General features: G+C 53.8%; 2 protein-coding genes across 2 annotated transcripts in view; one reads left to right on the top strand and one right to left on the bottom strand.

Annotated features, from left to right (window-relative positions):
• Positions 1–20,091, bottom strand: part of LOC116436931 (zinc finger protein 79-like) — a 509,410-nt gene that overhangs the window by 239,749 nt on the left and 249,570 nt on the right. The gene's annotated exons all lie outside the window — the stretch shown is intronic.
• LOC116436882 (hydroperoxide isomerase ALOXE3-like) lies at positions 1,486–6,184 on the top strand. Its single transcript, XM_032094306.1, has 13 exons — positions 1,486–1,623; positions 2,019–2,217; positions 2,290–2,371; positions 2,466–2,588; positions 2,686–2,789; positions 2,899–3,221; positions 3,297–3,500; positions 3,635–3,721; positions 4,226–4,395; positions 4,472–4,593; positions 4,686–4,786; positions 5,252–5,422; positions 5,638–6,184. The coding sequence occupies exons 1-13, from the start codon at positions 1,486–1,488 to the stop codon at positions 5,815–5,817; spliced, it is 2,004 nt and encodes a 667-aa protein (XP_031950197.1). The 3' UTR covers positions 5,818–6,184.

Raw genomic sequence — 20,091 nt, 5'->3', positions numbered from 1 at the left:
GAGTCCCAGTGCACAGGAATGAGGATTCAGAGCAGTTCCAAGGTCAAGGAAATGGGGTGTACAGGGATTGGGAGAGGTGGGATGGGAAGTTCAGCAGGTCCCCAGTGTTGAGCAAAGCAGGTCATGGGTTAGGGAGAGCCAGGACAGCTGGGGAGAGGAGCTAAGGAGGTCCCCAGTGTTAAGGAAAGGGGGAGCTGGGGACTGGAAAAGGCACAAATGGGGGTGCAGGGGGTCCCAGGATGAAGGAAAAGGAGGGACTGGGGGCTGGGGGCTGGAGAGCCGAGACGGCCAGGAAAGGGGGTTCAGGGTAGTTCTGTGCTGGGAACGGTGGATCAGGCAGTCCTGGTGCTCGGGAATTGCGGATCAGGGGGTCCCAGGGTCAAGGAAAGGCGGGGATAGGGGTGAGCAGAGGCGAGATCTCCAGGGAGGAGGGATCAGGGGTCACCGGTGTTGAGGAAGGGTTTGGGGACTGGGAGAGGCAGGAATGGGGGTCCTGGGGGTGCCAGGTTCAAGGAAAAGGGAGAGGCTGGGGGCTGGGAGAGGTGGGATGGCTGGGAAAGAGGATGGAGGGTGGTGCCAGAGCCAGGGGAATGGGGTGCAGGGGGGTCTCGGCGCACAGGAATGTGGGGTTCGGGGGGGGGCACGGTTCCCGGGAATGGCGGTTCACGGGGGTGCCGGTGCCGGGGTCCCACTGTCCCCTCGCCGCCCCCAGGAGCGCCCCCGGCTCCAGCGCTGGAGCCATCGCGCGGCTCCGCTGCGGCCCCGGAGGCGCCTCCGGCCCCGCCACTGGCGCCGCTCTTCCCTGCCCGCCAACGGCAGCTCGCGCTGCTCGTGACTGCGGAGACCCGGCGGGGGCACGGGAAGCTCCCGGCGCACGGTGAGTGCCCCTCTTTAGGCTGGCGGCCAGCCCCAAAGCTATCGCTTGGGTAATGTCCTCACAGCCATCTCCGGGGCCGTTTCTTGGGTGATGTCCCCACAGGCACCCTCAGGACCATCACTTGGGCAATGTCCCCATGGCCGCCCCCAGGACCGTTTCTTGGGTAATGTCCCCACAGGCACCCCCAGGACCATCACTTGGGCAATGTCCCCATGGCCGCCCCCAGGACCGTTTCTTGGGTAATGTCCCCACAGGCACCCCCAGGACCATCACTTGGGCAATGTCCCCATGGCCACTCCCAGGACCGTTTCTTGGGTAATGTCCCCACAGCCACCACCAGGGCCATAATTTGGGTAATGTTTTCACAGCCACCCCCAGGGCCATCGCTTGGGTAATGTCCCCATCGCCACATCCGTTGAGATCAGATGTACTGGATGCTGGCCAGTAGTGGTGATCTGATAACACCTCCCTGAGGAGGAAGGACCTGTCACCGGCTCACACAACGGCCATGGGGGTTGCGACACCCAAATCACCCAAAACAGCAGGTTTGCACCCCACAGCCCCTTACTCTTCTCTGAAGGCATCTCCGGGACAAGCTGCAGCTTGTCATGGCCACCTACAAGGTGACAGTGGCAACAGGTGACATGGTGGAAGCTGGGACCAACAACTCCATCTCCATCACCTTGGTGGGCAGCTACGGCGAGAGCCGCCAGACCACCGTTCCCTTCTTGTTCCAGCCAGGGAAGGTGGGGATGGGAATGAGGACACAAGGGGTGGTAGAGCTGTCGTGGGGACATGAGGGGTGGCACCGGCTGTCCCAGGAATGTGAGGGGCTGCATGGACTTTCCTGGGGATACAAGGGGATGGTGGGAAGGGATTTGAGGGAGATGGAGGAAAGGGGTTCCAGGGTCTGGAGGAAAAAACCATTTGGGGAGGATGGTGGGTAGTGGTCAGGGGGGGATTGGAGGAACGGTGCTCTGGGGGGATGGAGGAAAAGGACTTTGAGGGGATGGTGGAGGATAAGGGTCCTGGAGGCAATGGAATCAAGTGGGGTTGCTTTGAGCCCCTTCTCTCCTGGTGTCCCCTGGTGCCACGACAGGGCATCTGCCCATCCCCCCAGAAGTCATTTCCTCCTCTCCAGGAGAAGAACCTGTCTGTGCACTGTGGGCAGGACTTGGGCCCCATTGTCCTTATCCGCCTGCACAAGTGGCGGCTCTTCTTGGAGGACGCCTGGTTCTGCAAGGACGTCCGGGTGACAGCCCCCAACGGCACCCTGTATCGCTTCCCCTGCTACCAGTGGCTGGAGGGGGTCACCACGGTGGAGGTGCGGGAGGGCGCAGGTAGGACCCACCCTGCCCCCATCCTGCTTTTGATGTCCAGAGCTCCGACTTTTGACACCTCTCTTCTTTCAGGGAAGAAGCTGGTGGATGACAAGCTTCAGATCCTCAAGGAACATCGTCATCGGGAGCTGGCAGCACGGCAGGAGGCTTACCGGTGACAGCAGGGACATGGGGACAAGGCCAACTTTGGCCAGGTGGGCTGGTCAGCAGTGATGCTTACATCTGCTCCCGTTTCCCCTGCTCCTCAGGTGGAAGAACTTTGCCCAAGGCTGGCCCCGTTGCCTCAGCGTGGACTCCGTCTTCGAACTTGACTCGAACATCCAGTTTTCCCGCATCAGGGCCACCAACTTCACTGGTTTCCTCATCTTCCAGTAAGCAGTGCCCTGAGGCCAGGGAGGACCTGGGTGATGGCAGGGAAAGGGGCCAGAGAACAGAATGGGTGTGCTGAGGTCCCCCTCTGCCCTGTAGAGGGGCCTCCCACTTTCTGTCAGGGTTCCTACTGAGACGCACCTCCTGGAACAGCCTGGATGAGATGCGCACCATCTTCTCCCGGACACAGGGCAGGGATATTGGTGGGTGCCTTGTGTACTGTCCCCTGCCCTTCCCCTGCATAACTCAGGGCTTCACAAGATGTCCCTGAAGGGTCGGTAAGTGGGTGCTGATGTCTGACCGTCCTCTTAGTCCCTGAGTATGTGGCCAAGCACTGGCAAGAAGATGACTTCTTCGGTTCCCAGTTCCTCAATGGCAACAACCCCATCATCATCCACCGCTGCACCACACTGCCGCCCAAATTCCCGGTGACACCAGAGATGGTTGCTGGCTCGCTGGGGGATGGCACTGACCTGGGCAAGGAGCTGCAAGAAGGTCGGATCTTCATTGTGGACTACAAGGTGCTGGAGGACATCCCGGCTGACACCATTTACGGACGCCAGCAGTACGTAGCGGCCCCGCTCTGCCTGCTTCACCAGGGCACTGATGGACTCCTGCGTCCCATCGCCATCCAGGTAGGGATGTCCCACCCCAAACCCTGCCATCAGGAGGATGACAATGGTCCTAGACCACCGTGTGGTGTCCCATAGCTCAGCCAAACGCCAGGACCCTGCAGCCCCATCTTCCTGCCGAGTGATGATGAGTGGGACTGGCTGTTGGCCAAGACCTGGGTGCGCAACGCCGACTTCTACAGCCACCAGCTCCTCACCCACCTGCTGAGGACCCACCTTTTTGGGGAGGTCTTCGCCATTGCCACCCTGCGCCATCTGCCCACCTGTCACCCCCTCTTCAAGGTAAGGTCCCCCCTCAGGGCCACCCACTGCCCCCCCTGCCCCCAGATCTGAGGGCAGTTATGCCCCACCTGACAGCCCCCCCAGCTCCATGGAGGGGTCCCTGGTCACCTGCCAGGTGTTTGTTCCCCCCTCAGCTCCTCATGCCCCATTTCCACTTCACACTGCACATCAACACCTTGGCTCGCAGTGTCCTCATCAACCCTGGTGGCCTCATTGACAAGGTGAGCCCTGGGGCCTGAGAGCACTGGGGCCTATTGGGAGCACTGAGGGCCACTGAATGCTCTGGGGTATTGGGAGGCATGGGGGTGCTGGGGTCTACTGGGGGCACTGGAAGTACCAGATTCTATTTGGGGCACTGGGGTCTCCTGAGAGCTCCGGGGCCTACTGGAAACACTGAGGAGTACTGGGGTGCTACTGGGAGCTATGCAGAGTACTGGGGTGTACTGGGAACACTGGGTGTACTGGAATTGCTGGGGAGCACTGTAGTGTACTGGGGGCACTAGGGGACACTGGGAAGCATGAGAGACCTGGGAGACACTAGAGAACATGTGGTGGAGGACACTGGAGAGCACTGGAGTATAATGGAGTACCAGGGGCACTGGGTGTGTAGTTGGAGGACTTGTACCCTGCAAGCAGTGCAGAGTACTGGGGTGTACTGGGAACACTGGAGGACACTGAAGCTGGGCTCTCCTGCCCTCCCCACCCATGGGTGGCCCTCCTTCCAGGGCTCAGGGGTGACCTACGAGGGGCTGCTGCTGGTGGTGCAGCGAGGCCTGGAGCAGGTGACCTACACGTCCCTGTGCCTCCCCGATGACATCCGCCACCGCGGCATGTCCCATGTCCCCAACTACCACTACCGAGATGACGCGATGAGGCTCTGGGAAGCCATTGAGAGGTGAGACTGGCTTCGGGGGGTGGAGGGTGGTCCTGGAGTGCTCCAGGATCTCACAATCACCTCATCCTTATGGCAGCTTTGTCACCGGCATTGTGACATTCTACTATGGTGGGGATGCAGCAGTGAGCGGGGACACCGAGCTGCAGGCCTGGGTGATGGACATCTTCACCAATGGCTTCCTGGGCAGGACCTCCTCAGGTAGCACACCTGCAGCTGCCACAGGATGTCCCCAGGGGAGGCAGGGGACAGGCAGATCCCTGATGCTCTTGGCTGTCGCCACCCTCACCCAGGTGTTCCGTCCTCGCTGCAGACCGTGGCAGAGCTCATCAAGTTCCTCACCATGGTGATGTTCACCTGCTCGGCGCAGCACGCAGCTGTCAACAACGGGCAGGTGGGACATGGGCCAGGGACCCAAAGGATATCCCCAGCTGTCCTCGAGCCATGCTGGGGACATGTTCCCCTCCCACTCCTCTGTGCGCAGGAAGGATGTGCCCATCCTGAACCAATGTCTATGTCACACCTCCCTACATGCCAGATGGATGTCCCCATCCATCCTATCTCCATGTTGGAAGGATGTCCTCATCCTACAACCCCATCCAATGTGTCCTCATGCCAGAAGGATGTCCCCATCCATCCCCTCTTCATACTGGAGGAGATGTCCCCCCTCCATCTCCCTTGCTGTGCTGAGATGTCGCCATCTGCCCCCCCTCCCCATGCCAAAGAATGTCCTCACTTGTCTCCTCACTGTTTCAGGGGAATGTCCCCACCTGTCCCCTCACGGTTTTGGGGGGATGTCCCCACCCATCCCCTTGCTCTTTTGGGAGGATGTTCTCTGCAGTGACCTCTCCCCCTGCAGTATGACCTGGGAGCCTTTGTCCCCAACGCCCCATCCTCCATGCGCCACCCACCACCCTGTGAGAAGGGCCGGGCCTTCCTCCAGCACTTCCTTGACACCATCCCCGAAGTGGCCACCACTGCCAACATCCTGGTGGCCCTCATTCTCCTCAGCTCCCAGCTCAAGGACAGGGTGAGTCTGGCCTCACGGTCCCCATGTGCCCCCCCAAACAGCTCTGTGGGCCCAGGGAACTGCAAGAGGTGTCCACAAGGGTGGGTGTCACCACCTTTGGTGCCACCAAGGTTGGGGGATGGCCACCATTGCTCCACAGCTACCAGGTTGCCAGAGAACCCCCAAATGGCACCAAGGGTTTGAAGCGGAAGGGTCCATGTCCTTGTCCCCTCTAGAGGCTCCTGGGACAGTACCCCGAGGAGTGGTTCACGGAGGCGGAACCCCGGCGGCTCATCCGGGCCTTCCAAGGGCAACTGGAGGAAATTCGGGACCGGATTGAGGAGAGGAACCACCTGGCTGAGCTGAGATACAACTACCTGAACCCGCTGGAGACGGAGAACAGCATCTCCATCTGAGCATGGGAGCTGCACCCACTCAGCACCCCCAGCACTCCCAGCACCCTGCACCTGGGCACCCCCAGCACCCAGCAACCCCAGTATCTGGACACCCAGTGCACCCAGCACCTCCAGAACACCCAGCACCCTGCACCTGGGCACCCCCAATACACAGAACCACCAGCATCTGGACATCCAGTACACGCAGCGCTCCCAGCATCCCTTACATGGCCATCCCCAACACCCTTGTCACCCAGCATCCTGCACTTGGACAATGCCAGCAACCCCACAACCCCACACCTGGAAACCCTCAGCATCTACCCCCAGCACCCTCAGCACCCCCCACTCCATTTCCCTCCCCCCAATAAATGCCAGCTGTCCATCCTTACTGCATGTCCATCCCTAAAACCACAGGGATCCACACAGCCCCCACTCAAAGTGGGAGATGGACTGAGGCAACTGGGAGACATGAAGGAGTGCCCAGTGCTCCCAGTGGTCATCACTGGTCCCCAGTGACCCCAGTGCCCCCCTGCAGTGCTCCCCTTGTTGTGGGCAGAGTGGGAGCTTCAGACAAAGTTTATTAGAGAAGCTCCTTTTGAGATATAAGGTGCAGAGAGGACCCCCAACACCCCCAAAACATACCCAGGACCCCCTGGCTTTCTAAACCTCTTCTCAGAAGGGAATGTGGGTGTGGCTGGATCCAATCCAAGTCCAGCTTCCTCATCCTCCTCACACGCAAGGTGCTGCAGCCCCACCTTGGAGGCCCTTCACTGAACCTGCTCAGGCTTTCGGACATCTTTTGTGTGTTGAGGAACCAAAACCAAGGCATAGTAACCTGGATAATCCGCATCCTTGATCTCCTGGTCACACAGCCCAGGGTGCTCCTGGCTTTCCTTGCTGCCCGGGCACATGGCTGCCTCCTGCCCCGCTCCCTGTCCACCAAGACCTTTCCCACAGGGATACTCCCAGCCAGGCAGCTCCAGCCTGTGCCATTACAGGGGCTGATACTGGCATTTGTCCTTCTGGGATTTCATGAGTGGGTGAACTGAAGATATGCAGGTAACCAAGATGGCCAAAATCCACAGCTGAAGTATAAAGAGTAGATTTTATTCTATCGCCATGCTAGCAAAATGGGGACACGTATACTCCTAAGCTTATTCCATCTTAACAGGGGCAAAAAGCATGCACACCAACCCTGTTCCCGGCCTTAACACATCACAGGGCCTATCACAGGCACATTCCTTCACAAGGCTGTGTTTTTACTATCTCTGAGCTTCTTATCTCTCTTCCCTCTCACCAGGAGGCCTAGGCCTGTGAAAAATGCTTTTCAGGTCTTTTTTACAACATCCTGTTATCTTCTGCAGAAATTCCACTTCTCAAAGCAGACAGAAAACAACCCAAAGCAACCACAATATGTGAAATCTCCCCCACCGAATATTAGCATCTTTCAGCTGCAAGGTCATCTTTGAGCAAAAACAACTCTTTCTTTTCTTCCTTGCAAAATCTTCTGCTTTTAACCCCTTCTTCCCCTCAGTGAGGTTCCGGCCAATACATGCTTTCCTCCTCCTTGAAGCCCTTCACTAAACACAGAGACCTGAGAGACCTTTCCAGTAAAGACTCAGGCAAAGAAGCCATTGCATCCCTCAACATCAGTACCAGTGTCTGCTGGTATTAAATCCCCCTCCCTGTTCTGAAGCAGCCCTGCACAGCACAGACAATGCACAGAAATTCCTTGTCTGTTGCTGGCCTTGCTGTCACCTCCTGGCAGCGTCTTCATGGCTCCTGTTTGTAACCTGTCCTGTGACATCCCAGTCCTGCTCCCTTCACATGTCCCCACAGCCCCCTTGTGCAGGCCCAGCCCAGGACAGGAGCACTGCGGGTGGGAACAGCCCCTGTGCCGTGGTGCCCACAGCAGCCTTGGGGCTCTGTGCCCCACAGCCTCCCTGCTGGGCAGCCGCTCCCAGCTCCTGCACAGGCTGTGGCACCTGTGGGCCTGCACAGACAGCCCTGCCCCGGGCTCTGCCGGGCTCTGGGCCATTGCCGGGAACAGGCCCTGAGCCCCGCAGGAGGATGGAGCTGGGGCACGGCCAAACTCCCCTGCAAACCTGGGCTGAGCAGCCAGGGCTGGCAATGGCTGGGCACAGAGGCTGCGGGTGACAAATGTCCTGGGCCCCCTCCCTGCTCTGTCCCTGCCACCAAGGGCACAGAGCAGCCTCCTCTCTCAGGCACTTTGAAATCTTTGATCCCTTCCACAAGCCTTGGCTCTGCACCATAAACCCCTGGGGTGAGTCCTCCCCTGCATGGTCACACAGAGTGAGATGGACACTAAAGGTTTTCTCTCCCCAGTTCTCTCCAGCCCAGCCCAGCGCCCTCCAAGCTCTCCCACCTCCTCTGAGCTCTCTCCAGCACCAAGGGCCTGGCCCCACATGACTGTTCAGGGCAGGGTGCTCTGGGCAGTGGCCCCGTGTCCTCAGTCCCTCTGAAGGGCTCAGCAGCAGCTGGAGCTCAGAGAGGACTCAGCCCCACAGATGGGGGAAGATGCTTGGCCAAAGGAAAAGGAGGCTCCCTGTGTGCCCTGCTCTCCTCTCCAGGAGATCCTGAGAGCTCTGTAGCCTCTCCTGCTATCCCTTATCCCCAGGCTAACAAAAGTCCCAGCCCTTGTGGTCCTAAAGAGCTCCTCCTGCTCCAGGCACAGGGCCTATTCCAAGGCTGATGCAGCCAGAAAACTGTTCTCATTTCTCATTCATTCCCGCTCTGCTGAGGATGGATCTCAAGGCCAAAACAAAATTGCTGCAGGTTAATTTATTTCATTTGAATACCATGTGAGTCTCCCTATTCACACAATGTCTCCGGGTCACACAAGCTTGGTGGATGCCAAAGGAGGAGGGGATGAGTAATGACATTTCTTCTTCAAGACAACAACATCACAAGTGGGGAAGAAAAAATCTGTAAATAAGGAAAGAGACTTGATCTGCCATGACATGCACTGAGACTCACTGACAGAGGACAGCAGGCAGGCTGTGGCTGCTGGAAAGCATCCAGTCCTAAGTTTCTTCAGGGCATCCTTGAGCTTCTGGTTCCTCAGGCTGTAGCTGAGGGGGTTCAGTGCTGGAGGTACCACCAAGTACAGAACTGACACCACCAGATCCAGCAGTGGGGAGGAGGTGAAGCGGGGCTTCAGGTAAACAAACACAGAAGTGCTGATAAACAGGGAGACCAGTCAGGTGAGGGAAGCACATGGCTTTGTGCTGTCCCTGCCCAGAGGGGATCCTCAGCATGGCCCTGAAGATCCGCACAGCATAGAAAAGAATGAATACAAAATACCCAAATCCTAAACAGACAGTAAACACAAGAAGCCCAACTTAGACCAGTTATTTTCAGAGACACTCCAGTCTCCAGATTCTCAGAGACTTGAACCTTTGTTGTCATGGAGAAGCAGGTGGACTCAGAACCCTGCAAGGTCAAGGGTCTGTTGAAGATGAAGGCTGGAAGAGAGTCATGGCATGTACCAGGAGGGAGGTTCCTCCCCCATCTGAAAACCTGGACCTTCTACAACAAGTAAGAGGCCCTGGTGGCCTCTTACTGATGAGGTAAGAGGCCACCAGCTGATGAGGTGGGTGAAGGTGCTTCTGGGATAGAGGAGCCTCCTAAAGCAACACCACCTGTACCCTGCATCACAATCTCCTCTGTTAAGAGGAAAAGAAGGGTAGCTGTAATAGGACACTCCCTGCTAAGGAGAACAGAGGGCCCAATTGGCAGACAGGACCCAACTCACAGGGAAGTCTGCAGTCTCCCAGGGGCTTGGGTAAGGGACACTTCTGGAAAACTCTCCAGTCTAGTAAGGCCTTCTGATTACTATCTGCTATTGGTTTTTCAATCTGGCAGAGATATATACAGAAATAACAAAGAGAAATCTGAGGGCAATCAAAAGCGATTTCAAGGCCTTGAGACAATTGGTTGAAGGATCAGGAGCACAGGTAGTGATTTCTTCGATCCTTCTGGTAACAAGGAATAATATTGATAGGAATAGGCAAGATCCATCAATGTGTGGGTCCAAGGCTGATGCAATTGGAAAAAATTGGGTTATTTGACCATGGGATGATCTATTCAACACCTCGTCTACTGACACCTGATGGGATTCACCTTTCTCAGAGGGGAAAAAGAGCTCTAGCACAGGAGCCAGTGGGGCTTGTTTACAGAGCTTTGAATGAGCTTAGAAGGGGGAAATGGACAAAACCAGGCTCACCAGTGATGAGCAATGAGATGGAGTGCCAAAACTTGAGGGAAGGAGCACTAATAGGATCTCTCAATCCTGCCACAATGTACCACACCTGAAATGTTTCTACATTAATGCATGCAGCATGAGTAACAAAGATGGGCTGGAAGCTTTGGCCCACTGCCAGAGATTTGACATCACTGGCATAAGTGAAACCTGGTGGGATGAGACAACTGTGATTGGAGTACCCTGTTGGATAGTTAAAGGCTCTTTTGGAAGGATAAGCAGGGGAGAAGAGGTACGGGGTGGCATTGGACGTAATAGTAGGGCTGGAATGTCTGGAGCTCACATCTGGCAACAGCAGAGTTGAGAGTGTCTGGGTGAGAATCAAGGGGCAAACAAATAATGCAGATGTCACTGTGGGAGTCTACTATAGACCACTCAGCGAGGCCCAGGGTAATGAAGAGTTATACTTTGAGGAACTAAGGGACACTTCCAAGGAAAGATGCCCTCCTGGATCTGCTGCTTGTCAACAGAGAGGATCTTGTGATCAACATGGAGATTGATGGCCATCTTAGCCACAGAGACCACAGAGCAGTCAAGTTTAAAATCTCTGTTGACAGGAGGAAAAGTGCCAGCAAAACTTCAACTCTGGCCATGAGAGCAGACATCAGGCAGTTCAGGGAACAAATGAGTAAAGTACCCTGGGAAAATGTTTCTGCAGGTGCTGGGGTCCATCACTGCATCACCTTCTAAGGGTACTGGAGCAGCAATTCCTAAATGCTGGAAGTCAAGCAGGCAAGGTAGAGGCCAGCGTGGCTGAACAGGGATCTCCTCTTGGATATAAGGAAAAAAAGGAAGATGTGTGCCCAGTGGAAGAAGGGTCAAGTAACACAGGAAGAACACAGAGATGCTGCTCAACACTGTAGGGAGAAAATTTGTGTGGCCAAAACTCAATTGGAATTGAAGCTGCCAGAAATGTGGGGAACAATAAAAAGTTTTTCAAATATATGAATGGAAAAAGGAGGGGTAAAAATAACATTGTCCCATTCCAGGATGAGGATGGTCAGCTCACAAACAGGGACATGCACAAGGCAGATGTGTTTAATACACTCTTTGCCACCGTCTTCAACACAGACGACAGACAATAGCCAGAGATCTGCCGGGATGAACCACACCTCATAGAGATAGATGGAACTCCGTTTATTCTCTTGGCAGACCCACAGTTATACCCTAATTCTCCAAGCACGCGTAAGCAAGCTCCATACTATTGGATTACAGCTACTGTTCACGTGGCCTTTAATAGCAAGCGATTGGTTAGAGATTAATATGCACGTGACTAACTAACATAAGTCTTTCTCTTTCAATGGTCAGCATCCCCCTCCACAACATCCTGTTGGCTTGCCACATCAGCATTGCTCTTCTCTTTTTTCCCTAGTCAAGGACAGTTCACTAATATAGCTTGGATTGTGCACGTATACATGTCCCTGTTCACTCAGCCATTTCTCTACAACAGACCAAGGGGGATCTCAGTGCCCTGAGCTGGAGATCAAGAATGATCAACTCCCAGCAGACCCTGAACTTGTGTGGGATCTGCTGATCCAGCTGGATCCCCCTACAAATCTGTCGGGGCTAGTGGGATTCATACAAGAATAAATACTCATAGAGCTGCTGATGTCATCACAATGCCTCTCGATGATTTTTGAGCACTCTTGGGAAACTGGAGAGGTCCCAACTGACTGGAAGGTGGTAAATGTTGTCCCACTTTTCAAGAAGGGCAAGAAGGAGGACCCTGGAAACTACAGGCCTGTCAGTGTCACTTCAGTGCCCAATGATATAATGGAGAAGATTCCTCTAAGAGCTATTGAAAAATACCTGGAGGACACCACAGTTATTGGTCACAGCCAGCATAGCTTCATGAGGGGAAAGCCTGATTTCCTTCTAAGACAGGGTAACCCATGTGGCTGATCCAGGAAAGACAGGAGATGGAATCTTTTTTGGACTTCAGCAAAGGTCTTGATACTGTCTCTCCTGGGATCCTTCTGGACAAACTGTCCAGCCCACAGCTGGATAACTGTGTTACATGATGGGTGAGCAACTGGCTTACCTGGTTATAAATTGCCCTGGTTGGGCACACAGGGTGACAGTGACAGGTGAATTCAGGCTGGCACCAGTCATTAGTGGGGTTCCGCAGGGATCCATCATCAGCCCAGTTCTCTCCAACATCTTCATAAATGACTTGGAGGCACGACTCCAAGGAATACTAGGAAAGTTTGCCAACGACACTAAATTGGGAGGAGCTATCAACTCCTGCAAGGGCAAAGAGGCCCTGCAAAAAGCCTCGATAAATCAGAGATATGGGCAATCACCAACTGTGTGAAGTTTAACAAGGGCAACTGCAGGATTCTGCACCTGAGACAGGGTGCTCCTGGTTGTGTGTATGGACTGGGGAATGAGATGCTGGAGAGCAGCTGTGGGAAGGCACCTGGAGGTCCTGGTTGATATCCAGCTGGATCTGAGTCAGCAGTGCCCTGGCAGCCAGGAGGGCCAACTGTGTGCTGGGGGCATCAGGCCCAGCATCGCAGGCCTGGCCAGGGAGGGGACTGTCCTTCTCTGCTCTGCACTCGGGCAGCCTCACCTCGAGTCCTGGGGTCAGTTTTGGACACCAAAACATAAAGAAGACATGAAGCCATTGGAGAGCATCCAAAGGAGGCCACAAGGATGGAAAGGGTCTGGAGGGGAAGTTTTAGGAGGAGCAGCTGAGGTCACTTCATCTGTTCAGCTGGAGAAGAGGAGACTGAGGGGAAACCTCATTGAGCTCTTCAACATCCTCCCAAGGGGCAGCACAGGAGCAGGTACCAACCTCTTCATTCTTGTGACCAGCGGCAGGAATCAAGAAAACAGCTGGAGCTGAGTCAGGGAGGTTTAGGTGAGATATCAGGAAAAAGTTCTTACCCCAGAGGTTGGTCAGGCACTAAAACAGGCTCCCCAGCGAAGTGGTCACAGCTCCAAGCCTGTCTGAGATCAAGGAGCATTTGAACAATGCTCTCAGCCCATGGTGGGTTTGGCAAGGCCTGGAGTTGGACTTGATGATACTGATGGGTCCCTTCCAACTCAGTCTACTCTGTGATTCTATGAATTCCCTGCTCTGCCCCAAGACTCGTGCTCAGCCCCCCTGACTCACCCACTGGAGAAGGGACAAAACCCACCAAAAGTCTGGTTTACACAAGAGGCTGCACCAGCAGATCAGAGGGAGCAGATCAGACCCCCTCACTCTTTTTTCTCTCTTGTTTTCCCTGCCTCTCTTTTTGATCTCTCTCTCCTCTCTTTCTGTTTTTTGTTTGCCCAGCTCCGGCCCATCCACATGGCAGCACCAACACAGGATTAAAGTGCTGGAAATATTCTTTGTTTACTTCCTTCGCTGTGCCTGGCCAAAGCACACCTCTCCTGTTCTATCCCATTATCCACATGAACTGTGTGGTGGGACTGGGGACATTGTGGAGCTGTGCTGTGCCTTGTAAGCCAGCGCCTCAGAGGAGTTTGTGGTGGGAACAGAGAACTCATGGAAGTGTTGGGTACAACAAAACATAGAGTTCCTCACATGTGTCCGGGTCTTTGTTCAGTTTGATGGGAATTTATAACAAACATCACTCCCCTACCAGTGGGTCATGACAGGGATCCTGGGGCTCCCCACTTTCCATGTTCCCTCCCCTCTCCAGGCTGCTGGGGGTCCCCCCCTCTATAGGCCCACCATTTCAGAATCCCAGGGCTCCCTGCTCTCTGGGCTGCTGGGGGTCCCAGGGGTTCCCCCTCTCTGAGGTTCCCCCTCTCTGAGCTGTTAGTGGTCCTGACGGTCTCCCCTGTGAGAGACTGGAATGTTATGGGTTAATGGCTCAAACAATTGGCCATTTGCAAAAGCAGGGGGCTTTGCTGATTATGTGCAAGGGAACAGCCCAGGTGCAGAGGGTGTGAGCCCCAGAGGATGACCACCACGACAAATCAACCTTTGTTTAGCAAGAAGTTGGGTTTTGAGCCAGATAAGAGAAGAGGCCTATAAGAAGCTGATCCAGCAAGGTGGGACAGTGCTTTTGATCAGGGCAATTTCATTCTTTACAGAACTGGCTCAGTTGTAAAAACTTCCCCCTCCCTGAGGGACACATTATGACACTCAGACATAGGGCTGAAGGTTTTCATCTCTTCTGATGGGGCATAATTAGCTCAACTACAATGACTGAGAGACAGCTGTCATAACAGGTGTCATAAACCATCAAAGATCCTTGAAATGCCCCAGACTCATTTCTGGGGCCTTCCACCAGAGGACTGCACATGATCCACAGTGTTGCAACAAATCCACAGTGTTGTAACAGGCAGTGCAAACTCCCCTTTCCAGGGGAAGTACACAGGCCTTCCTACACAAATCCAAGTGTATATTAACCCACTGAAGTTTGTATTTCATGGGCTTCACCCACCCCCAACAAATCAAGACTGTGACCATCACTTCAACAACTGACAGCAACACTGCAACAATCAAGTCCCATGTGTGCATCTACAGGTGGTTATACCTTTCTACTCTTATCCTTTCTTTTTTAAAATTTATTTTCCTTATATATTTGCTTACGTAGTATTTTTATGCTTTTATATTGTCGCATTTCTACAGGTAATAACAACCAAAATGGTTGCCTATGTCCTTTCCATTGCATCCAAATTGTTCTGAAAAAAACCCTACATAAAGATAGATAGATAGATAGACAGACACCAGTATAATCTTCAGGGGTGGGTCATAACAACCCATCTCCAGGGTACCGCCCTCCCCAGGCTCCTGTCTTTACGGTTCCCTTTTCAGCATCCGGGATCCAAGGACTCCCCACCTCTCCAGGCTCCTTCCTTCTCCGGGGTCCCCGCTCTCAGGGCTACAAGGCAATTCCTCTCTCCAAACTCCTGGAGGTCCCCCCTCTCCATGCTTCCTCCTTTCAGGGTCCCCCCTCCCCTCCAGGCTTCCAGGGGTTTTCCCTCTCCAGGTTCACTATTTCAGGGTCCCGGGGGTCCCGAAACTCCCCCCTTTTCAGGCTCCCTCCTCTCCGGGCCCCCTTCTCCTCCAGGCTGCTACGCGTCCTCAAGCTTCAGTCTGGCCCCTCTCCACTCTCCCCATTCTGGGGGTCCCAGAGCTCCCACACCCCATCTGGCTCTCCTGGGAGGGTCCCTAAAACCAGTGTCATACTTCCCCCCATCCCGCCATCGGCACCGGGCGAGCACCACGCGGTTCTGGGCTGACAATGGAGGCGGTGGTGCCTGACCCGGCAGGGCCAACCCCCACCACGAGGGGTGATCCCTGCCCACCGCCGCGCTTCTGCTGGCAGGGGCCACTGGGACCATCCTCCCAAAAAACACCTCCTGGGGACTCTGCAATATCCCCCCAGGGGGCATTTACGGTTCAGCTTTGGAATCCTGCAAGGACAAAACGGTCCCCCACCCCCCAAAAAACCCAACAGAGAGACCCACCCCAAGATATCTGAAATATCTTGAAATATCTCCCCCCCTCAAAAAAAAACCGTCCCAGCGCTCCTCCCTCCCCCCCCCCCCCAAGATATCTGGGGCGAGCTTCCCCTCCCCGGTCACCTGTGGGATGTGGGGGTGGAGGCGATGTTCCCGAGCGGAGGGGCCGGTGGGGCTGCGGATACACTGAGCGGTGGACCCGTGAGCTTCCTCCTTTTCCGCTTCCTGCTCCTTCTCCTCCTCCTGCTTCTCCTCTTCCTCCTCCTGCTCTTCATTGCTCATCCCTCCTCCTCCTTCTCCTTCCTAATCCCACCTCCTTCTCTTCTTACCTCCATCTCTTCTCCCGTTCCTCCTTCTCCTCTTACCTGCATCCCTTCTCCCGTTCCTTCTTCATCCTTCCTCCTCCATTCCTTCTCCTCCTCCCCCCACAACCAGCGCCCACCCTTCCTTTCCCCCAAAACTCCTTGCATCCTGCAGGAGGAGCAGGGATGGAGCTGGGGCAGGTCGGGATGGGCAGCGCTGGGCTCTTGGCTGCTTCCACCCGCAGTGGCAGAAGACAGGAAGGGGAAAAGTAGAGGAAAAGAGAAAATTGGTGAATGGAGATAAAATTTTGGGGTTTGTGGTCTCCTTGGTTGGGGATTTTCACTCCTTTGGGCTTATCTCAGGAGCCTGGAGATCTTGGAAGGGGGAATGCAGAGATGGATGGGGCATTCCAAGGGATTTGGGAGGCAGGGTGAGGGGTTATGTGAGCCCCTTCCTGAGGCTCAGCAGAGTCTAGCAGGAGACCTCCATGTTCTCCTGGGGCCCTGGACTTGAGACTTGTCACCACCTTTTACTTCAGGTGGTAGTTCTGGCTGGACCTTGACTCCTTGTGGCTCTTCCTGCAGCCAGAGAACTTGTAGGGACCTCCTCCAGATGGGTCCTAGATGTGTTCCAGGAGCTTTGGGCTCACAGTGAAGCCCTTCCCATAGTTTTGGCATCCATAGGGTCTCCCCAATGTGGATCAACTGGTGCTTGATGAGGTTGGAGCTTCTTCCAAAGTTTTTCCTGCAGTCCTGGATCATGTAGGATCTGGTGGTGGCTTGACCCTGGCTGGATGCTGGGTGCCACCAAAACCACTCTGTCCCTGCTCTCCGCATCTGGACACAGGAGAGAAAATATAAGGAAAGGCCCAGGAGTTGAGATAAGGACCAGGAGAGATCCCTCACCAACCACAGTCACATGCAAAACAGACTCAGTCTGGAACTAGGAACTGAATTTATTACCAACCAGATCAGAGCAGGATAATGAGAAATAAAATAAATCCTAAAAACACCTTATCCCTATCCCACCCTCCTTCCCAGGCTCTCCCTCCTCCCTCCAGCAGCACAGGGAGATGGGAGTGGGGGTCACGGTCAGTTCATCACACCTTCTTCCTGCTGCTGCTCAGGGAGAGGAGTTGGGAGTCCTTCCCCTGCCCCAGCCTGGGTCCCCCACAGGGTCACAAGTCCTTGCAGCAAACCTGGCCCATCATGGCCTCTTCTCTCTAGAGGCCTGCAGGTCCTTGCAGGGCATCTGCTTCAGCATGGTCTTCCCAAGTCATCATATCCTTCTTTTTAGGCATCCACCTGCTCCAGTGGTTTCCAGTGGACTTCCCATGGGTTCACAGCCCTATTTTGGGCATCCAATCTCAAGGGAATCTCTGTTCCAGCACCTGGAGCACCTCCTGACCTTCCTTCTCCGCTGCACTGGGTGTCTGCAGATCTGTTCCTCTCACATACTCTCATTCTGCTCTTCTCTGCACCCAATTCCATCTGTACAAGAACTTTTTTTTCCTTCTTAAATATACTATCAGTACCATCTCTTATGGGCTCAACCTTGGCCAGCAGCGGGTCCATCCTGGACCTGCTGGCATTGGCTCTACTGGACATGGGAGAAGATTCTGGCAGCTTCTCACATTAGCCACTCCTGCAGCCCCCCATCCCCACTACCAAAAGCTGGCCATGAAAACCCAATACAGTCCCCTTGTTTCCATGAGGCTCTGCAGTGTCACAATGTCCCCTGGCACCAGGAGATCCTGCAGGGTTGTGAACACACCTGGTGCAGGTGGCTCAGGGGCAGCTGCAGTGGAGCTGCAGGTTGAACTCTGAGGGGGAGTCTAGAGAGACAAGAGGCCATGAACTCTTGACCCTTTGCACAATAAAGGGCCCAGGGGCCTGTGGTGCAGCCAAGGGAGGGACACTGAGAGACACTACAAGAGCCGAGGACTCTGGAGCAAGAGCTGAGACTTGAGATGCGTAGACTGTGAGTGGATAAAACCAAGGGGTTCCTTTGTTTGAGGTCCCTCCTGGGAGTCACCAGCTCGGTTGTTTCTGTGTTACTGCACTGTGAATCGACTGCTTTATGGAATGAGACATCTGGGACTCTGGCCTGGGAAATCTGGGGTGGAACCAGTGAGGAAACCTGGTCTGACTGTGAGAGCAGGGGATATGCAGAATCCTGCAGGTCCTGTCAGGGCACTTCAGCCACCACTGTGAAGGGGCTCTGGTCCTGGTGAGAAAGGGATGATCAATAGTTAACTCATGTAAGCACAATTAAGAGACAGTAAATGTTAATCACAAAACCTAAGCAGCAGGATTCGCCTTAATCTTGTCAAGGTAAGAAGAACAAGAATTTGTTTGAAACCAGCACAGAAACTGCTGAGTCACCACACAAAGGACTGCCCATGCTCCAGAAAGAAAGGTGAAAAGTGCATTGCAAGGTAGACTACTGATCTTCATCAGAAAGACCCCTGAGGAAGAAGAGGAGCCTTCCTCAGTGCGACCACCAGAGTACACAGCGCATGCGTGGCACATATGCTAATGATATTAATGAATTCCGAGAAGTAATTTCTATAACCACTCCTATCCCAAGGAATGTGATGAATATTCATAAATTTTACACATAATGCTGGACTGTATGGAGTGCTCTGCGTGTGTGTGTGTGTGTGTGTGTGTGTGTGTGTGTGTGTGTTAGGAGGAGCAATCCCCCATGCACCCAGCGCTGAATAAAGCAAGTACCCGCTTCTCTGACTCTGTCCCTGAAGTCCCTTGGCCCAGTTTGGGGCAATTCACCAGCAGTGAAAGTCTCTGGAAGTGGGAATATGACAGCCAGAGAGTCTCAGAATTAGGAAGACCCATTTCCCAGACCTTGAAATTTCCTTAATATGTGGGTGATGCAGAGGAAGTTGTAAAGTCACCCAGTGTTAAGCCCTACACTGCTTGACACCAACACTGTTCTTTCTCATGTATCTTTTGTGAAGACAAAGATGTCAGGGTTTGTTTTCTAAATTAGTAAATCTTTAAATTGAATCATGCCGAAACCAGGCCAGGAGACACTTCAGAGACAGAGAAGTGGGTATTTGCTTTATTCGGTGCGCCGGCTGTGTGGGGACCACTCCTCCAAACACACACACACCGGTGCTCCCTACAACACAGTATTATGGGCTAAATTATGAATATTCATCACATTCCTTGGGACAGGTGTGGTTATACAAATTGTTTCTCAGAAGTCATTAATATCATTTGCATACGGGTCACGCATGCGCTGTGTGTCCTGGTGGTCGTGCTGAGGAAGGCTCCTCTTCTTCCTCGGGATCTCTCTGATGAAGATCAGCAGTCATCCTCACAGTGAACTTTTCACCTTTCTCCCTGGGCATGCGTAGTCCTTTGAGGAATGATTCAGCGGTCTCTGAGATGATCCTTGTCCCCTCTATCTTGACAAGATGAGGGCAAATTTGGTTTCTTAGGTTTTGTAATTAACATCTGCTGTCTGAACTAACATTTGCTGTCTCCCAATAGCTAACTGTGCTTACATGTGTTAGTTATTGACTGCCCCTTCCTCAAAATGATTTGTTTATTCATTGATAGCAAAATCATGTAGGAGCAACTTCTGGCTGGCATGGTACTACAAAAACCTGAGTCCCATCCTTACATTCGAGCTGGCTGATGAATGGCCTGGCTGTAGAATGGCCAAGACAGTTTAATACAAGTTTTAAAAAGGAAAAAGAAAAGCCTTCTAAACACAGAACTGAAGCTAAGCTCACTCCACTAGTGAGTGAACTTTCCCGCAATAAGACATAATGATGTCTGCTCCTGTCAGTTGTTGTAACTGGGTTCTCTCTTACAAGACAGCCACTTCTAGAGAAACTTAATCTTTGGTGTGTGTTGTAGATTTTTGGGGTTTTAGGAGTTCTCCTTCTGCTTTTCTTTTTCTCTTAAAGAATTTTCCCCATATGCATTGCCAAGAGACACTAAAGACTGGGTAATTAAGAGAGACAAAAGAACTGGCCACAGGAGGAGGGGTCCAGCTGGCTACGCTCTTTTAGCTGGGGTTTTGTCCTGTAGGGCAGAGATGCCTTGAGATCTGGACTGGGAAAAAGGGGTTGGGTGGAGCCCCTGGGGATCTTGCTCAGTCAGTGTTTGGAGGGGAGTGAAGCTGCGGTCTCTGTGGGGAGAATTTGTCACCACTGCGGGGTTCTGCCTTCTACTGCCTTCCTTCTTCCGTGAGTAGGGCTCTGCTTGCTGGAGCAGCTGTTGCACTGGGACCCTATTTAACACCCTATGTCA

This window comes from Corvus moneduloides, chromosome 31, assembly GCF_009650955.1.
Source record: "Corvus moneduloides isolate bCorMon1 chromosome 31, bCorMon1.pri, whole genome shotgun sequence".
NCBI lineage: Eukaryota > Metazoa > Chordata > Aves > Passeriformes > Corvidae > Corvus > Corvus moneduloides.
The sequence above is the reverse complement of the archived record's forward strand: the minus strand, read 5'-3'. Positions and strand labels throughout refer to the sequence as shown.

Excerpts from the sequence above, each read along its gene's own strand:
- LOC116436882 (XM_032094306.1), top strand. The coding sequence starts at position 1,486 with ATGGCCACCTACAAGGTGACAGTGGCAACAGGTGACATGGTGGAAGCT. Across the intron at positions 2,589-2,685 it reads ACTGGTTTCCTCATCTTCCA|AGGGGCCTCCCACTTTCTGT; the intron begins GTAAGCAGTGCC and ends TCTGCCCTGTAG. Across the intron at positions 4,396-4,471 it reads CTCTGGGAAGCCATTGAGAG|CTTTGTCACCGGCATTGTGA; the intron begins GTGAGACTGGCT and ends TCCTTATGGCAG.